The sequence below is a fragment of the Molothrus ater genome, chromosome 3, assembly GCF_012460135.2.
Source record: "Molothrus ater isolate BHLD 08-10-18 breed brown headed cowbird chromosome 3, BPBGC_Mater_1.1, whole genome shotgun sequence".
NCBI classification, from domain to species: Eukaryota; Metazoa; Chordata; class Aves; order Passeriformes; family Icteridae; genus Molothrus; species Molothrus ater.
The window spans coordinates 110,184,026-110,196,564 of record NC_050480.2 but is presented as its reverse complement, the minus strand read 5'-3'; the positions used below and the strand labels follow the sequence as shown (position 1 = coordinate 110,196,564).

The 12,539-nt window shown below is 53.7% G+C and overlaps 1 protein-coding gene across 1 annotated transcript; it reads left to right on the top strand.

Annotated features, from left to right (window-relative positions):
- Positions 1-256: 256 nt before the first annotated feature.
- Positions 257-11,474, top strand: MCM3 (minichromosome maintenance complex component 3). Its single transcript, XM_036380401.2, has 17 exons — positions 257-459; positions 1,335-1,447; positions 2,027-2,235; positions 2,809-2,939; positions 3,118-3,356; positions 4,051-4,159; positions 4,766-4,919; positions 5,997-6,128; positions 7,208-7,416; positions 8,296-8,470; positions 8,561-8,687; positions 8,955-9,105; positions 9,234-9,374; positions 9,589-9,695; positions 10,058-10,140; positions 10,671-10,746; positions 10,970-11,474. Exons 1-17 carry the CDS (start codon positions 379-381, stop codon positions 11,166-11,168), a joined length of 2,436 nt encoding a protein of 811 aa, XP_036236294.1. The 5' UTR covers positions 257-378; the 3' UTR covers positions 11,169-11,474.
- Positions 11,475-12,539: the final 1,065 nt, after the last annotated feature.

Below are 12,539 nucleotides of genomic sequence, written 5' to 3'. Positions count from 1 at the left end.
AGAGCCGGAACCGGGATCAAATCCGATCCCCAGTACCCCGCCTTGGCCCCGCCCGTGCACCGCCCCCGCGCTTTGATTGGCTGAACGTCATGTCCATCACTATTTCGCCGTTCTATTGGCTGGCGCTGGGAGCTGCCAGCCAATCATCAACGCTAAGGGGCGGGCCGAGGGCGGGTTTCCCGCGCTGTGGCGGGAAAGGAGCCGCGTTTGGCGCGAAACGGGAGCGCGGCGGGGGCGGATCGCGGGCCCTGATCTGATCGCGGGCCCTGATCTGATCGCGGGCCCAGCCGGCTTCCCTCGGCTCTCACCGCCTTCCCTGGCAGCACCAGCAGCGGCAGCAGCAGCGGCGGCGGGATCCGTCCCAGGTCGGCCGGCAGAATGGCGGCGCCGGCGGGCGGGCTGGAGGATGCGGAGCTGCGGGAAGCGCAGCGCGATTACCTCGATTTCCTGGACGATGAGGTGAGACGAGCTGGGAGGCGCGGGTGCTGCGTCCCCTGCATGTCCCCTGGGGTTGGGGGACACCTGATCTGTGTCCCCATGTCCCCTCCCCACTGTATCCTCGGGGATTGGGGAGCATCTCATCCCTGTGCGCCCCCGCCCCATGTCTACTCCCGAAGTTCGCGAACACTTGGTCCCTGTGCCCGTCCGCCTCCCCTAATCCATGCCCCTGGGAATTGGGAGCCCCTGGTCCCTTTGTCCCCCCATTCCTACCAGGGTTTATGGAGCACCTGGTCCCAGTGTCCCCCCCGTTCCTACCAGGGTTTAGGGAGCACCTGGTCCCTGTGTCCCCCCTGTTCCTACCAGGGTTTAGGGAGCACCTGGTCCCAGTGTCCCCCCCGTTCCTACCAGGGTTTAGGGAGCACCTGGTCGCTGTGTCCCCCCCGTTCCTACCAGGGTTTAGGGAGCACCTGGTCCCTGTGTCCCCCCATTCCTACCAGGGTTTAGGGAGCACCTGGTCCCTGTGTCCCCCCATTCCTACCAGGGTTTAGGGAGCACCTGGTCCCTGTGTCCCCCCCGTTCCTACCAGGGTTTAGGGAGCACCTGGTCCCTGTGTCCCCCCCATTCCTACCAGGGTTTATGGAGCACCTGGCCCCTGTGTCCCCCCCATTCCTACCAGGGTTTATGGAGCACCTGGCCCCTGTGTCCCCCCCGTTCCTACCAGGGTTTAGGGAGCACCTGGTCCCTGTGTTGCCCCTTCCTGCTTAGCTGGTGGGATAAAGGGCATCCAGCTCTGCAGGAATGGGCTCCTGGGGGTTTTTTCACACAGGAGTGAAGTGAAAAAACCTGCAAAGTGAATTGCTTTTTGGGTTTCTTTCCACCACTCCCACTTGCAGGAAGACCAAGGGATTTACCAGAGCAAGGTCAGGGACATGATCAGTGAGAACCAGTATCGGCTCATTGTCAACATCAACGACCTGCGGCGCAAGAACGAGAAGAGAGCCAGCAGGTGGGTGTGGGGCACCAGGGGACACCTGGGGCACTGGGCTTGAGAGGGGTTTCAAAGGTCCAGCCCTGGTTCTGCAGGTCATTCGTCACAAGAAAGCACCAAACCTTCTCCTCTGGTGAAAGCCAGGGCCTCACCACCCTCACAGGGAACAATTCCTTCCCAATATCCCATCTAACCCTTCCCTCTGGAAGCATGAAGCCATTCCCCCTTGTCCTCTCCTTCCATGCCCTTGTGCCAGGTCCTTATCCAGCTGTTTTGGAGTCCCTGTAGGCACTGGAAGGGACTCTAAGGTCTTCTCTTCTCCAGGCTGAGCAACCCCACTTCTCTCAACCTTTTTGAGGATGCTCAGGGATATTTTTGACCAGCCTTGCCAGTCTGGCCAGGGTCATGTGAGGATTTCTAGATGTGCTTGGAATTGTTCTCCTCCTCGCTGCTGGTGCCAGTGCACCTCACACAGAGCTGTGATAGACTTCAGTTTTTTTTTCATCTCCTGATAAACTTGTGGAGCAAGCAGGGGTGTGTGAAAAAGCATTGATGAGGAAGGGGTTGACCCTCTTTTGTCACCTCCCTGTGCTGCAGGCTCCTGAGCAATGCCTTTGAGGAGCTGATTGCCTTCCAGCGTGCCCTGAAGGATTTCGTCGCCTCCGTTGACGCCACCTACGCCAAGCAGTACGAGGACTTCTACATCGGGCTGGAGGGCAGCTTTGGCTCCAAGCACGTGTCCCCACGGACACTGACAGCCTGTTTCCTCAGCTGCATTGTCTGTGTGGAGGGCATCGTGACCAAGTGTGAGACTGGGGGACACCCAGGGGCTGTGGGTGTGGAGGGGCTGGGGATTTGGTGTGGAGGAGCTGGAGCCCTCCAGGAGCTGTGGTGTGGAGAGGGACTTGGGACAAGGGTCTGGAGGGACAGGACAAGAGGATAAGTGGGAGTGGTTTTACACTGACAGAAGGTAGGATTAGATGGGATATTAGGAAGGAATTCTTGGCTGTGAGGATGGGGAGGTCCTGGCACAGGTTGGCCAGAGAAGCTGTGGCTGCCCCTGAATCCCTGGAAGTGTCCAAGGCCAAGTTGGATGGGGCTTGAAGCAAGGTGGAAGGTGTCCCTGTCCATGGCAAGGAGTGAAACATGATCTTTAATGTTCCTTCCAATTCAAATGTTCCTTCCCTGGCAACCTGGGCCAGGGAGCTTGGCTGAAGGTCTTGAGTGTTGGGATGGTCTTTAAAATCAGCCAGTCCTGCCTATGTTTGACAGTAAGTTGTGACCCAAATAATTTTAATGTTGGAGACCCTTTTGGGGGCTGTCTGCTGACAGAGGGGTGGGACATCCCAGCCCCTAACTCCTCTCTTTTCCAATCCCAGGCTCTCTGGTGCGTCCCAAAGTTGTCCGGAGTGTCCATTATTGCCCAGCTACCAAGAAAACAATTGAGCGCCGATACACAGACATGACTTCCCTGGATGCTTTCCCATCCAGCTCCATCTACCCTACAAAGGTGAGGTGAAGCAGCAGCAGGTTCCTCTAGGGAAAATGTGCCAGCTTCAGGATGGAGCTGCTGAGCCCCAGCCTCCAGTCCTGCTGAACAGCCTTGTGCAGGGTGGGTGATGCACCCCATGTCCTCCCTGCTCTCCTGAAAAATGGTGCTCATCTTTTAATTTGGGTTCCTGCTTTAGGATGAAGAGAACAACCCGCTGGAGACAGAGTTTGGCCTCTCAGTCTACAAGGACCACCAGACCATCACCATCCAGGAGATGCCTGAGAAGGCCCCGGCAGGGCAGCTGCCACGCTCGGTGGACGTGGTTCTGGACGATGACCTGGTGGACAAGGTGAAGCCTGGGGACCGCATCCAGGTGGTGGGGACATACCGCTGCCTGCCAGGGAAGAAAGGGGGCTACACTTCAGGCACTTTCAGGTGGGTCTTCCTGGGGCTTCAGCCCTCTCACCCTGTTTGGCTGAGTCTCTGGAAGGTGAAATCTGGCAGGTGGCCATCAGAGAGTTGGGTCAAACAGCGGCTTAAATCACTTGGAAGTGGTTTGCACCTTGATCCTATTTATGAGATATGCTGAGTTGGAAAGGACCTACAAGGATCACTGAGTCCAATTCCTGGCCCTGCACAAGACACCCCAGTAATGCCACCCTGTGCAGCCCTGAGAGTGTTGTCCAAACTCTTCTGAGCTCTGGCAGCCTTGGGGCCATGCCCATTCCTTGGGAAGCCTGGTCAGTGCCTGACCACCCTCTGGTGGAAGAACCTTTCCCTGATATCCAAAATGAACTTCCCCTGACCTTGTTCCAGCCATTCCCTTGGGTCCTGTCACTGGTCACCAGAGCACCCAATTGGTGCCACTTCTCCACTTCCCCTCGTGAGGAAGCTCTAAACTGTGGTGAGGCCTCCCCTCACAATATGCAGCTGTGACTTCCAGAAGGGTTTGGATGCTTTTAAAAGATGCTCCACTGATGGTCCAGCACAGTCACATCAAGGGTGCTACAGCTGTCAAAGCTTCCCACCCCTTTCCAGGGCTTCCTAGAGCAGGTGATGGCCCTGTGGAAGCTTCTACTTTGTCTCTGTGGGGTTTGCAGAGCTGACCACAGCTGTGTCCCTTCTCCAGGACCATCCTCATTGCCTGCCACGTGAAGCAGATGAGCAAAGACCTCCGGCCTCTCTACTCTGCTTCAGATGTGGCCAAGATCAAGAGATTCAGCAAGAGCCGCTCCAAGGTATCTAAATCTTGTGTCCAGGCATGAAGTTTCAGCTTGGCATGTGGCTAAGGAGGTTCTTGTTGGGTTGCAAGTAACTCTTCAACCCTCTTAGGAGGTTGTTGGATTATCTAACTAATTTTCTTTGAAGTTTCTGTTTAGACTGTGATCAGGCTTTGTTGTTTTTCTTGCTGCTTCTGTACTGCTTGCAGAGCATCCTTCCTCCTGGCAGCTCTGCTGTGTCTTGACCCTACCAGCAGGTTTCCAGGGAATTTGCTCTGCAGGAGAAACACCTCTTTTCTTACCCCAGACTGAGGTAATAGAGTTCTGCCCCAGCCTCTCGTGCTCAGAGCTTTCCTTTGTAGCACAGAGAGTAGCAAGCCTTGCTCTACCTGCTTCCAATGCTTGTTTGGGTGACAGTGACAAGATGGTCCTGGACTTCAGACAAATCCCACTATGAAAGAAAACTCTGGCCAACAGTCTTCTCCTTTCCAAATAATTTTCATCCATGTAGCTCTGTGATAGAAATAAGCTGAAATTTGGGCTGAAATGAAGTATTTTGAAGTATTGCTTGTTCTTGCTGGCTCCAGCCCGTGTGACAGACCATGCTCTGCCTCTTCTGCCTAGGATATCTTTGACCAGCTGGCCAGATCCCTGGCTCCCAGCATCCATGGGCATGAGTACATCAAGAAAGCCATTCTCTGCATGCTGCTGGGAGGGGTGGAGAAGATCCTGGACAACGGGAGCCGCATCCGAGGAGACATCAACATCTTGCTGATAGGTCTGGGAGGGCTGGGCAGAGGCACCCTTGGTTGGTGTTGTTGGGGGTGAGGGAAGGTTCTGGATTGAGTTTTGTGGAATAGCTGAGGTTAGAAGGACATCTGGAGGTTCCTGGTTCAGGGATGTGTGCAGGGCTGAGCTGGTGTCACTGGTAGGTCAGGTTGTTCTGGGACATGTCCAGTTTGTTTTGAACATGTCCAGGGATGGAGATGTGTCCAGATGTGGAGTCATCAGCACAAGAAAGGTGTGGACCTGTTGGAAGGAGTGCAGAGGAAACCTTGGACAGGAATGCAAGGAGTGGACCTCCCCTGCTCCGGAGCCAGGCTGGGAGAGCTGGGGTTGTTCAGCCTGGAGAAATCTCAGCCTGGACACCTTGGAGCCCCTTCCAGTGCCTAAAGGGGCTCCAGCAGAGCTGGAGGAGGGACTTGGAGCAAGGGCCTGGAAGGACAGGACAAGGGGGAATGCCTGCCCACTGCCAGAGGGCAGGGTTAGATGGGATACTGGGAAGGAATTCTTGGCTCTGAGGGTGGGGAGGCCCTGGCATAGGGTACCCAGAGAAGCTGTGGCTGTCCCTGGATCCCTGGGAGTGTCCAAGGCCAGGTTGGATGGGGCTTGGGGCAACCTGGGATAGAGGAAGATGTCCCTGCCCACGGCAGAGGGTGGAATGAAGTGACTCTTAATGTCCTTTCCAACCCAAACCATTCCATGGTTGTAGGGGATTCCATGACCTCTGTGAGCCATTATCCCAGTGTTTGCCCATGGTCAAGGAGACTTTTTTTTTTTGTTTCTGATATCCCATTGGAGTTTCCTGTATTCTGAATTGTCCCCATTGCTTCTTGTGGCATCCCCATCACCCCAAGTCTCTTATCTCCATCTTCCCTATTCCTCCCATGGATTTATTGATGATAGTAGGAAGAACATCTGCTTTCCTTATGTTATGAAGTCTGAACAAACCCCTTCTATCCCCTTTCCCCTCCACCTCCCCCCTCTCTAAACACCCCCAAACCAGACACAGGGTGGTGGTGCAGTTGGTATCCAGGGGATGAGTTATTCCTAAACATGCCATTCTCCATCCCAGGAGACCCTTCTGTGGCCAAGTCCCAGCTGCTGAGGTACGTGCTGAGCACAGCACCCCGGGCCATCCCCACCACCGGCCGGGGCTCCTCCGGCGTCGGCCTCACCGCTGCCGTCACCACGGACCAGGAGACAGGTGAGGAGCACTGGGGTGGTGGCTGTCAGCTCCTAGCAGGGACTCTGTGCCATCCAAGGCTGCTCATCTCAATGATCTGGGAGGCCTTTTCCAGCCTTAGTGATTTTATGGTGTTTGTTCTGCAGTGACACTTGCAGGACCTGCTCCACCAGAAGCTTTATGTTAATGATCATTCAGGATCATGGGATCCCGTGTTTTGGGATATTTTTTTCCACCTCTCTTAGGTGGTGGTTTTCTTTACCCTTCTTCCACTTGGTGCCACATCTGAGGGCTAGTGTGGAAACCCAGGGCACTGGGAATATTTCTCTGTCTGCTCTGGGGTGCCCTGACCCCCAGTGGAGCACTGACTTTGACCCTCATTCATGGAGAAAGTTTCCTAGACTTCAAGATAGACTGGAATCCACAAAAGTGTGAAATAGATTATAGAGAGCAGTGTAGGTGTATCACTTGGTGAGGTTTTGGTAATTTTAGAATGTTGTGGATGGAAGCAAGATGGAGGGCACAGGGTGTCATCCTGGGTTTCTTCTTCATGCTTCTTCTTCATGCTTCCTTCTTCTTCATGGATTTGGGTGGAATTTTGTAATTGGACAGAAAAGTCCACATTGTGGGCTCTTTGGGATCAGTTATTGGGTTAAAAGGGAAAATAATCCAGGCGTCAGTTCTTAAATGGATAGTTCAATCTTAAAAGACCTTGGAACAAGAGATTGTTGGCCATTTTGTGCCTTCTAATGAAAAGCTGCTGAACTCACAGTAATGAAACTGTTTTACAGATAAGAAATATTAAACACTTGTGTCTGAACACGAATTACTGTCTCAAGTGCCTTCAATCCAGACCCCGAGAAACCAACGACTGGTACTCCCACAGGCTAGCAGCAGCCTTCCTCATGGGAACACATTCCTAACCCTGATCCTTTCCCTAAGCATTCTCTGCTGTAGAGTTGGGTCACAGAGCAACCCAGAAGGACTCTGCAGCTCCTTGAGGTTCACCCTCATCCCAGGGGTGATGAGTGTGGCAGGGCAGGAGATGTGTAGGGCCAGTGGGGGGTGGCTGACCCTGTTTTTCCCCCGTCCCATCCCAGGGGAGCGGCGGCTGGAAGCGGGAGCCATGGTGTTGGCCGACCGGGGCGTGGTGTGCATCGACGAGTTCGACAAGATGTCCGACATCGACCGCACGGCCATCCACGAGGTGATGGAGCAGGGAAGGGTCACCATCGCCAAGGCTGGCATCCAGGCCCGCCTCAACTCCCGCTGCAGCGTCCTGGCTGCCGCCAACCCCGTCTACGGCCGGGTGAGTGCTGCTGTTACCCTTCCCTGGAGAAGGGAGGAGGCAGCTGGTCAATTCCAAAAGATTCACCATGTTATAATGGCCTCCTTGAGCTAGGTCTCATAAGCTCTTGGAGGTCCATAACACACCCAAGATAGCTCAGCTACCCTTGGAGGCATAAAAATCAGCAGGATGGCTTCTGTTGCAGCATTAGAAACAAAAAGGTTTAATAAAAAGCAAAATAACAAAACAGAGAAAAAGCAAACCAGGTGCAGGAGGTCTTTGCTCCTGGTAAAACACTTCACAAAAGCGATTAGTTTCTTTGTTCTCTTCTTTTTCTAGTTAATTGCCTAGGCAGGACTTTTTGGCTTCTGTCCAATTAGCTCTCTTTAAGTTTGAGGTGAAGTCCCTAAGGTCCTATGAAGTGTCTTTTTTACCTAATTGAGGAGAGAAACTTCTGGCCTTCTTTCCTTTTTGAGGGGACAAAGGACAGTTTTGTCACTCTGTCAATGGGGGGCACATTCCTATACTCCCAAACAAGTGACTTGGATGCGTGGCACAGCAAAGACCTTGTTGGTTTGGTGTCTGTTGTGGTCATGGCTTTGCTGAAGGAGAGAGGAGCTCCTGGGGTTTCTCACCATGTTTTGGGTGTTTGGGCAGCCTAGTGGACCCTATGCTGGTGATGAGCCTCAGTCTTGGTGTCTGATCAGGGATCTAAAAAAATACTTGTTTTCCTTGGAAATAAGAGCCTTGTAGGAGGGGAAAGTGGCCATCCATCCATCCATCCATCCATCCATCCATCCATCCTTTTAGGCCTGGTCTAAGGAGGTCCTCCCAATCTCCCTGGCAGCCAGGGCTCACCCATGAGGCTCTCGTGTAACCCTTCATGCTGTCCTTCCCCAGTATGACCAGTACAAGACTCCCATGGAGAACATTGGCCTGCAGGACTCCCTGCTCTCCCGTTTTGACCTGCTCTTCATCGTGCTGGACCAGATGGACCCCGAGCAGGACAAGGAGATCTCGGACCACGTCCTGCGGATGCACCGCTACCGCAACCCCAACGAGCAGGATGGGGATGGTGAGTCCCGCCCCTCCTCAGCCAAAGGATGAGCCCCTCGGTGGCAGCTCTTGCTTCAGAGGGTAAAATCCTGTTCATTCCCCCTTCCAGCCATGCCCCTAGGCAGTGCCGTGGAGATGCTGGCTACGGATGACCCTGACTTCATGCAGGAGGAGGAGCAGGAGCTGCAGGTCTATGAGAAACACGATGACCTCCTGCACGGGCCCAACCGCCGCAAGTGAGTCCTTCATCCCCTGCAGCTCCCTGAGGGTGTCCAGCACTGTGGGCTCATGGGTTTGGCCTGAGTGTCCAGACAGTGCCAGCAATGCTCCAGCTGATCCATGGGTAGGATGCTAAGGGAACCTTGCTTGATCTCTTGTGCCAGGCAGGTGGGGAACATCTGGAGCTGAATTCCCTACACACCTGGATGCCCCTGGAGGGGGTATAAATGGGTGGGAAGCCCATCCCCACTGTGGATAATATGGATATACATGCATTCCTGCAGGGAGAAGGTTGTCAGCATGGAGTTCATGAGGAAGTACATCCATGTAGCAAAGATGATCAAGCCCGTGCTGACCGAGGAGGCGGCGAGCTACATCGCTGAGGAGTATTCCCGCCTGCGCAGCCAGAGCCAGATGAACTCAGATGTGGCCAGGGTGAGCCCTGGGAGCAGCTCCTTCTTGGGCCAGGAGGAGGGAAACTGAGGCACAGGCCTCTCTTCTTATGGGTCTTTTCCACCTTGGCCTTGTGAGGGTCACACAGACACCTCTCTCTGTCTCCCCAGACCTCCCCCATCACAGCCCGGACCCTGGAGACCCTGATCCGCCTTTCCACAGCCCACGCCAAGGCCAGGATGAACAAGACTGTGGATATGCAGGATGCTGAGGCAGCTCTGGAGCTGGTGCAGTTTGCCTACTTCAAAAAGGTGGGGGGAAAGTGTCCTTCTGTTCCCAGGGGATCCTGAGATTGGAAAAGGTTGGGCTTGGTGCAAGCTGAGCACCCTGGGCTGCTGGTGTGAACTTCCCTGGACACAGTGTGGGATCAAGCCATCACTTTGGGATTTTGGGTGCTTGGAGTTGGTCCTTAAAAGCAGCTTGAGTGAAAATGAGGTCTGAGTCCATCCTGCCTTTGCCACACAGGTGCTGGAGAAGGAGAAAAAGCGCAGGAAGGCAGCGGAGGATGACTCAGAGACTGAGAAAGAGGAAGATCAGGAGTCACAGGACAAGGAGGAGCGCAGGACAAGGAGGTAGGAGCCAGAGCAAGGGAGTGGGAGGGACGTGGTGCAAAGGTCACCAGCCTCTTCTGGGATTGCCATGGAGAAATACTCCATGTTTTGCTCACCCAGGTGATCTGTCCCACCCCATTTGTAGTAGAGGAGCATCATTATTTAATGGATAAAGAGCTGGCTGGGTAGCACTGGCACAGGTTGCCCAGAGAAGCTGTGGCTGCCCCTGGATCCCTGACAGTGTCCAAGGCCAGGCTGGACAGGACTTGGAGCAACCTGGGATAGTGGAAGGTGTCCCTGCCCATGGCAGAGGGTGGAACAGGATGATCCTTAAGGTCCCTTCCGACCCAAACCCTTGGCTGACCTCTCTTTTCCCCTCCCAGAAGGAAGAAGGCGCGCACGGAAGGTGAGGAGGGCTCCTACGACCCGTACGACTTCAGTGATGCTGAGGAGGAGATGCCACAGGGTGAGTCCCTGGGTTTGGTGACACCTGGCTCCTCCTGAGGGTGCTACTGGGTCTGCACAGCCTGGGGAGCAGCAATGCTGCTGTCACCTGTGGTCCCTGGTGTGCTACAGTACCATTCAGAGCCACAGATCCGTATGGGACAGGGTTATAGATGGGCTATTAGGAAAGAAATCTTGGCTGTGAGGGTGGTGAGGCCCTGGCACAGGTTCCCAAAGAAGCTGTGGCTGCCCCTGAATCCATGGAAGTGTCCAAGGCCAGGTGGGATGGGGCTTGGAGCAACCTGGGATAGTGGAAGGTGTCCCTGCCCATGACAGGGGTTGGACCTGGATGATCTTTAAAGTCCCTTCCCACCCAAACCATTTTGTGATTCTATTGCTGATTAATTTTTTCCATCCACCTCCAAACCACAGCATAAATAACAGTGTTGGGAGGCAGTTTGGCATCACCCCCCATCCTGAGTCCAGTATTTTTGCTCACTGGGTACTTGGTTAACAGGCACAGGGTGAAGGTAACTCTTCCTTCTGCTCCAGTTCAGGCACACCCTCCGAAAACACCTGAATCCTCAGGAGATGGTGAAGGGAAGAAGGTGGAATTGTCTGAGCCAAGGTGAGTGGGGGCTGTCCCTTTGTGTCCCACCTCCCCCAGTGTTTCCAGGCTGTTGTCCCATGCTGGAGATGCATCTGTGATGCTCCCAGCTCCAGCTTTTGCCTTTCCTACTGAGTGCTGCTGCTGGAATGGGGAAGGGCTGAGGCATCCTAGGCTGGGAACAAGTGGAAGGATTTGTGTCTATTCTCCAATCTCCAAGGGTAATTCCTCCTCCTTTGACCAGGTTGAAGGCATTCAAGGCTGCTCTCCTGGAGGTGTTCAAAGCCTCCCATGCCCAGTCTGTGGGCCTGAAGAACGTGATGGAATCCATCAACCGCGACAACCCCGAGCCCTTCTCGGCCGCCGAGGTGAAGGTGGCCCTGGCCCACATGCAGGATGACAACCAGATCATGGTGTCTGATGACATTATCTTCTTAATCTGAGCCTCTGGGTGGAGGAGCCCAAGTTTTTCATGGACTCTCAGCCTGGAGACTCTTTGTGTTTGAATGCTTCATGTTGCTGAGCTGGATTTTGGGGAGCTGAAGGCTGTGCATTTCCTTGCTGTGCATTTCTGGCCGGGAGCTCTGGAAGTTCTTGCTGAATTCAGAGTGGAGTATTTGGGAAGAGGTTTCTGCAAGGAGACGAAAGGAAAAACCTAGGAGCAAATTCTCAGTGTTTTTAATGTATTGTTTTTAGCTGTGGTGTTAAAGAGTTCCTGCTTTTAAATAAAAAAAATCTGGATTTAGGAATCCAGCATTCAGTAGTGGTAATGAAAAGCAATATGAGAACTCCACTGTTAGTGAAACCTTTATTTCCCCCTTTTTTTTCCCATTTTGCCCCTATTATATAGCTTAGATCTGCTTGTCTCACAGGGAAAGGTGCCTAAAGTCTGTCCTGTTGGTTCTGCCCTTCCCACCCATCTTGTGGAGGATAATTCCTGGCAATGGAGGGCCAGATGTAGTTCCACTGCCCATGGGTCAGCTTGAATTTCCAGATTTCACACCCCTGATGGGGGTTTTTTCCCCAGGGAAGGAACGTGGAAGGTCTCAGAGCTGCCCAGGGAATGTGTCCCTGGCACAGATGGATTCTATCTCCTCCTGCTCCTGCCTTTAGCCTGGGATCGTGTCCTGGGGATGGCAAACTTTCAAGAAAAGCTGAGCACACAATCAGACCAGTTCTGGCCCCACGTGGTCCAGAGCTGCTGAAGGTTTGGGTTTTTCTTTAGTTTCTTTTTCTTTTTGTCTTTGTGAGTTTGAGCTTTGGAGAAACCCCTGAACAGGTTTGCTGTTGTCACTGCCTATCTCCAGACACTTGCACAGCTCCCTTCTTTCTGGGTGCCATAAATCTTTATTTGTGTTATAAAAATGTCTCCACTGTTCACCCCATGACTGGCTGTTTGGGGGGATGTAGGATTCCCACTTGTGGGGCTACAGCTGCACTTACACAGGTGGGATTTGTGCTGCTGTGGAGGGACTTCAGCTGCCTGGTGAGCTCTAAATGCCAGATTTTGGAGCTCCTCTCATGCAACACAGCCATGACAGCAGGGTTGGAGGGGAGTTGGCATGTTTGCAGCCTGTAGATCTCTGGGTGGGTGTATTGTGCTGTACAGAGCAGCCTTGGACCTTCAGGCAAAGTCTGGCTCAAAACTGCAAAAACTGGTAAAAGTTAAACACAGATCCTCTTCTCTGGAGATGGGATGGCAGAGCTGGGATTGTTCAGCCTGGAGAGACTTAAGAGCCCCTTCCAGTGGCTAAAGGGCCTCCAGAAGAGCTGGAGAGGGACTTGGGACAATGGATGGAGGGACAGGACAAGGG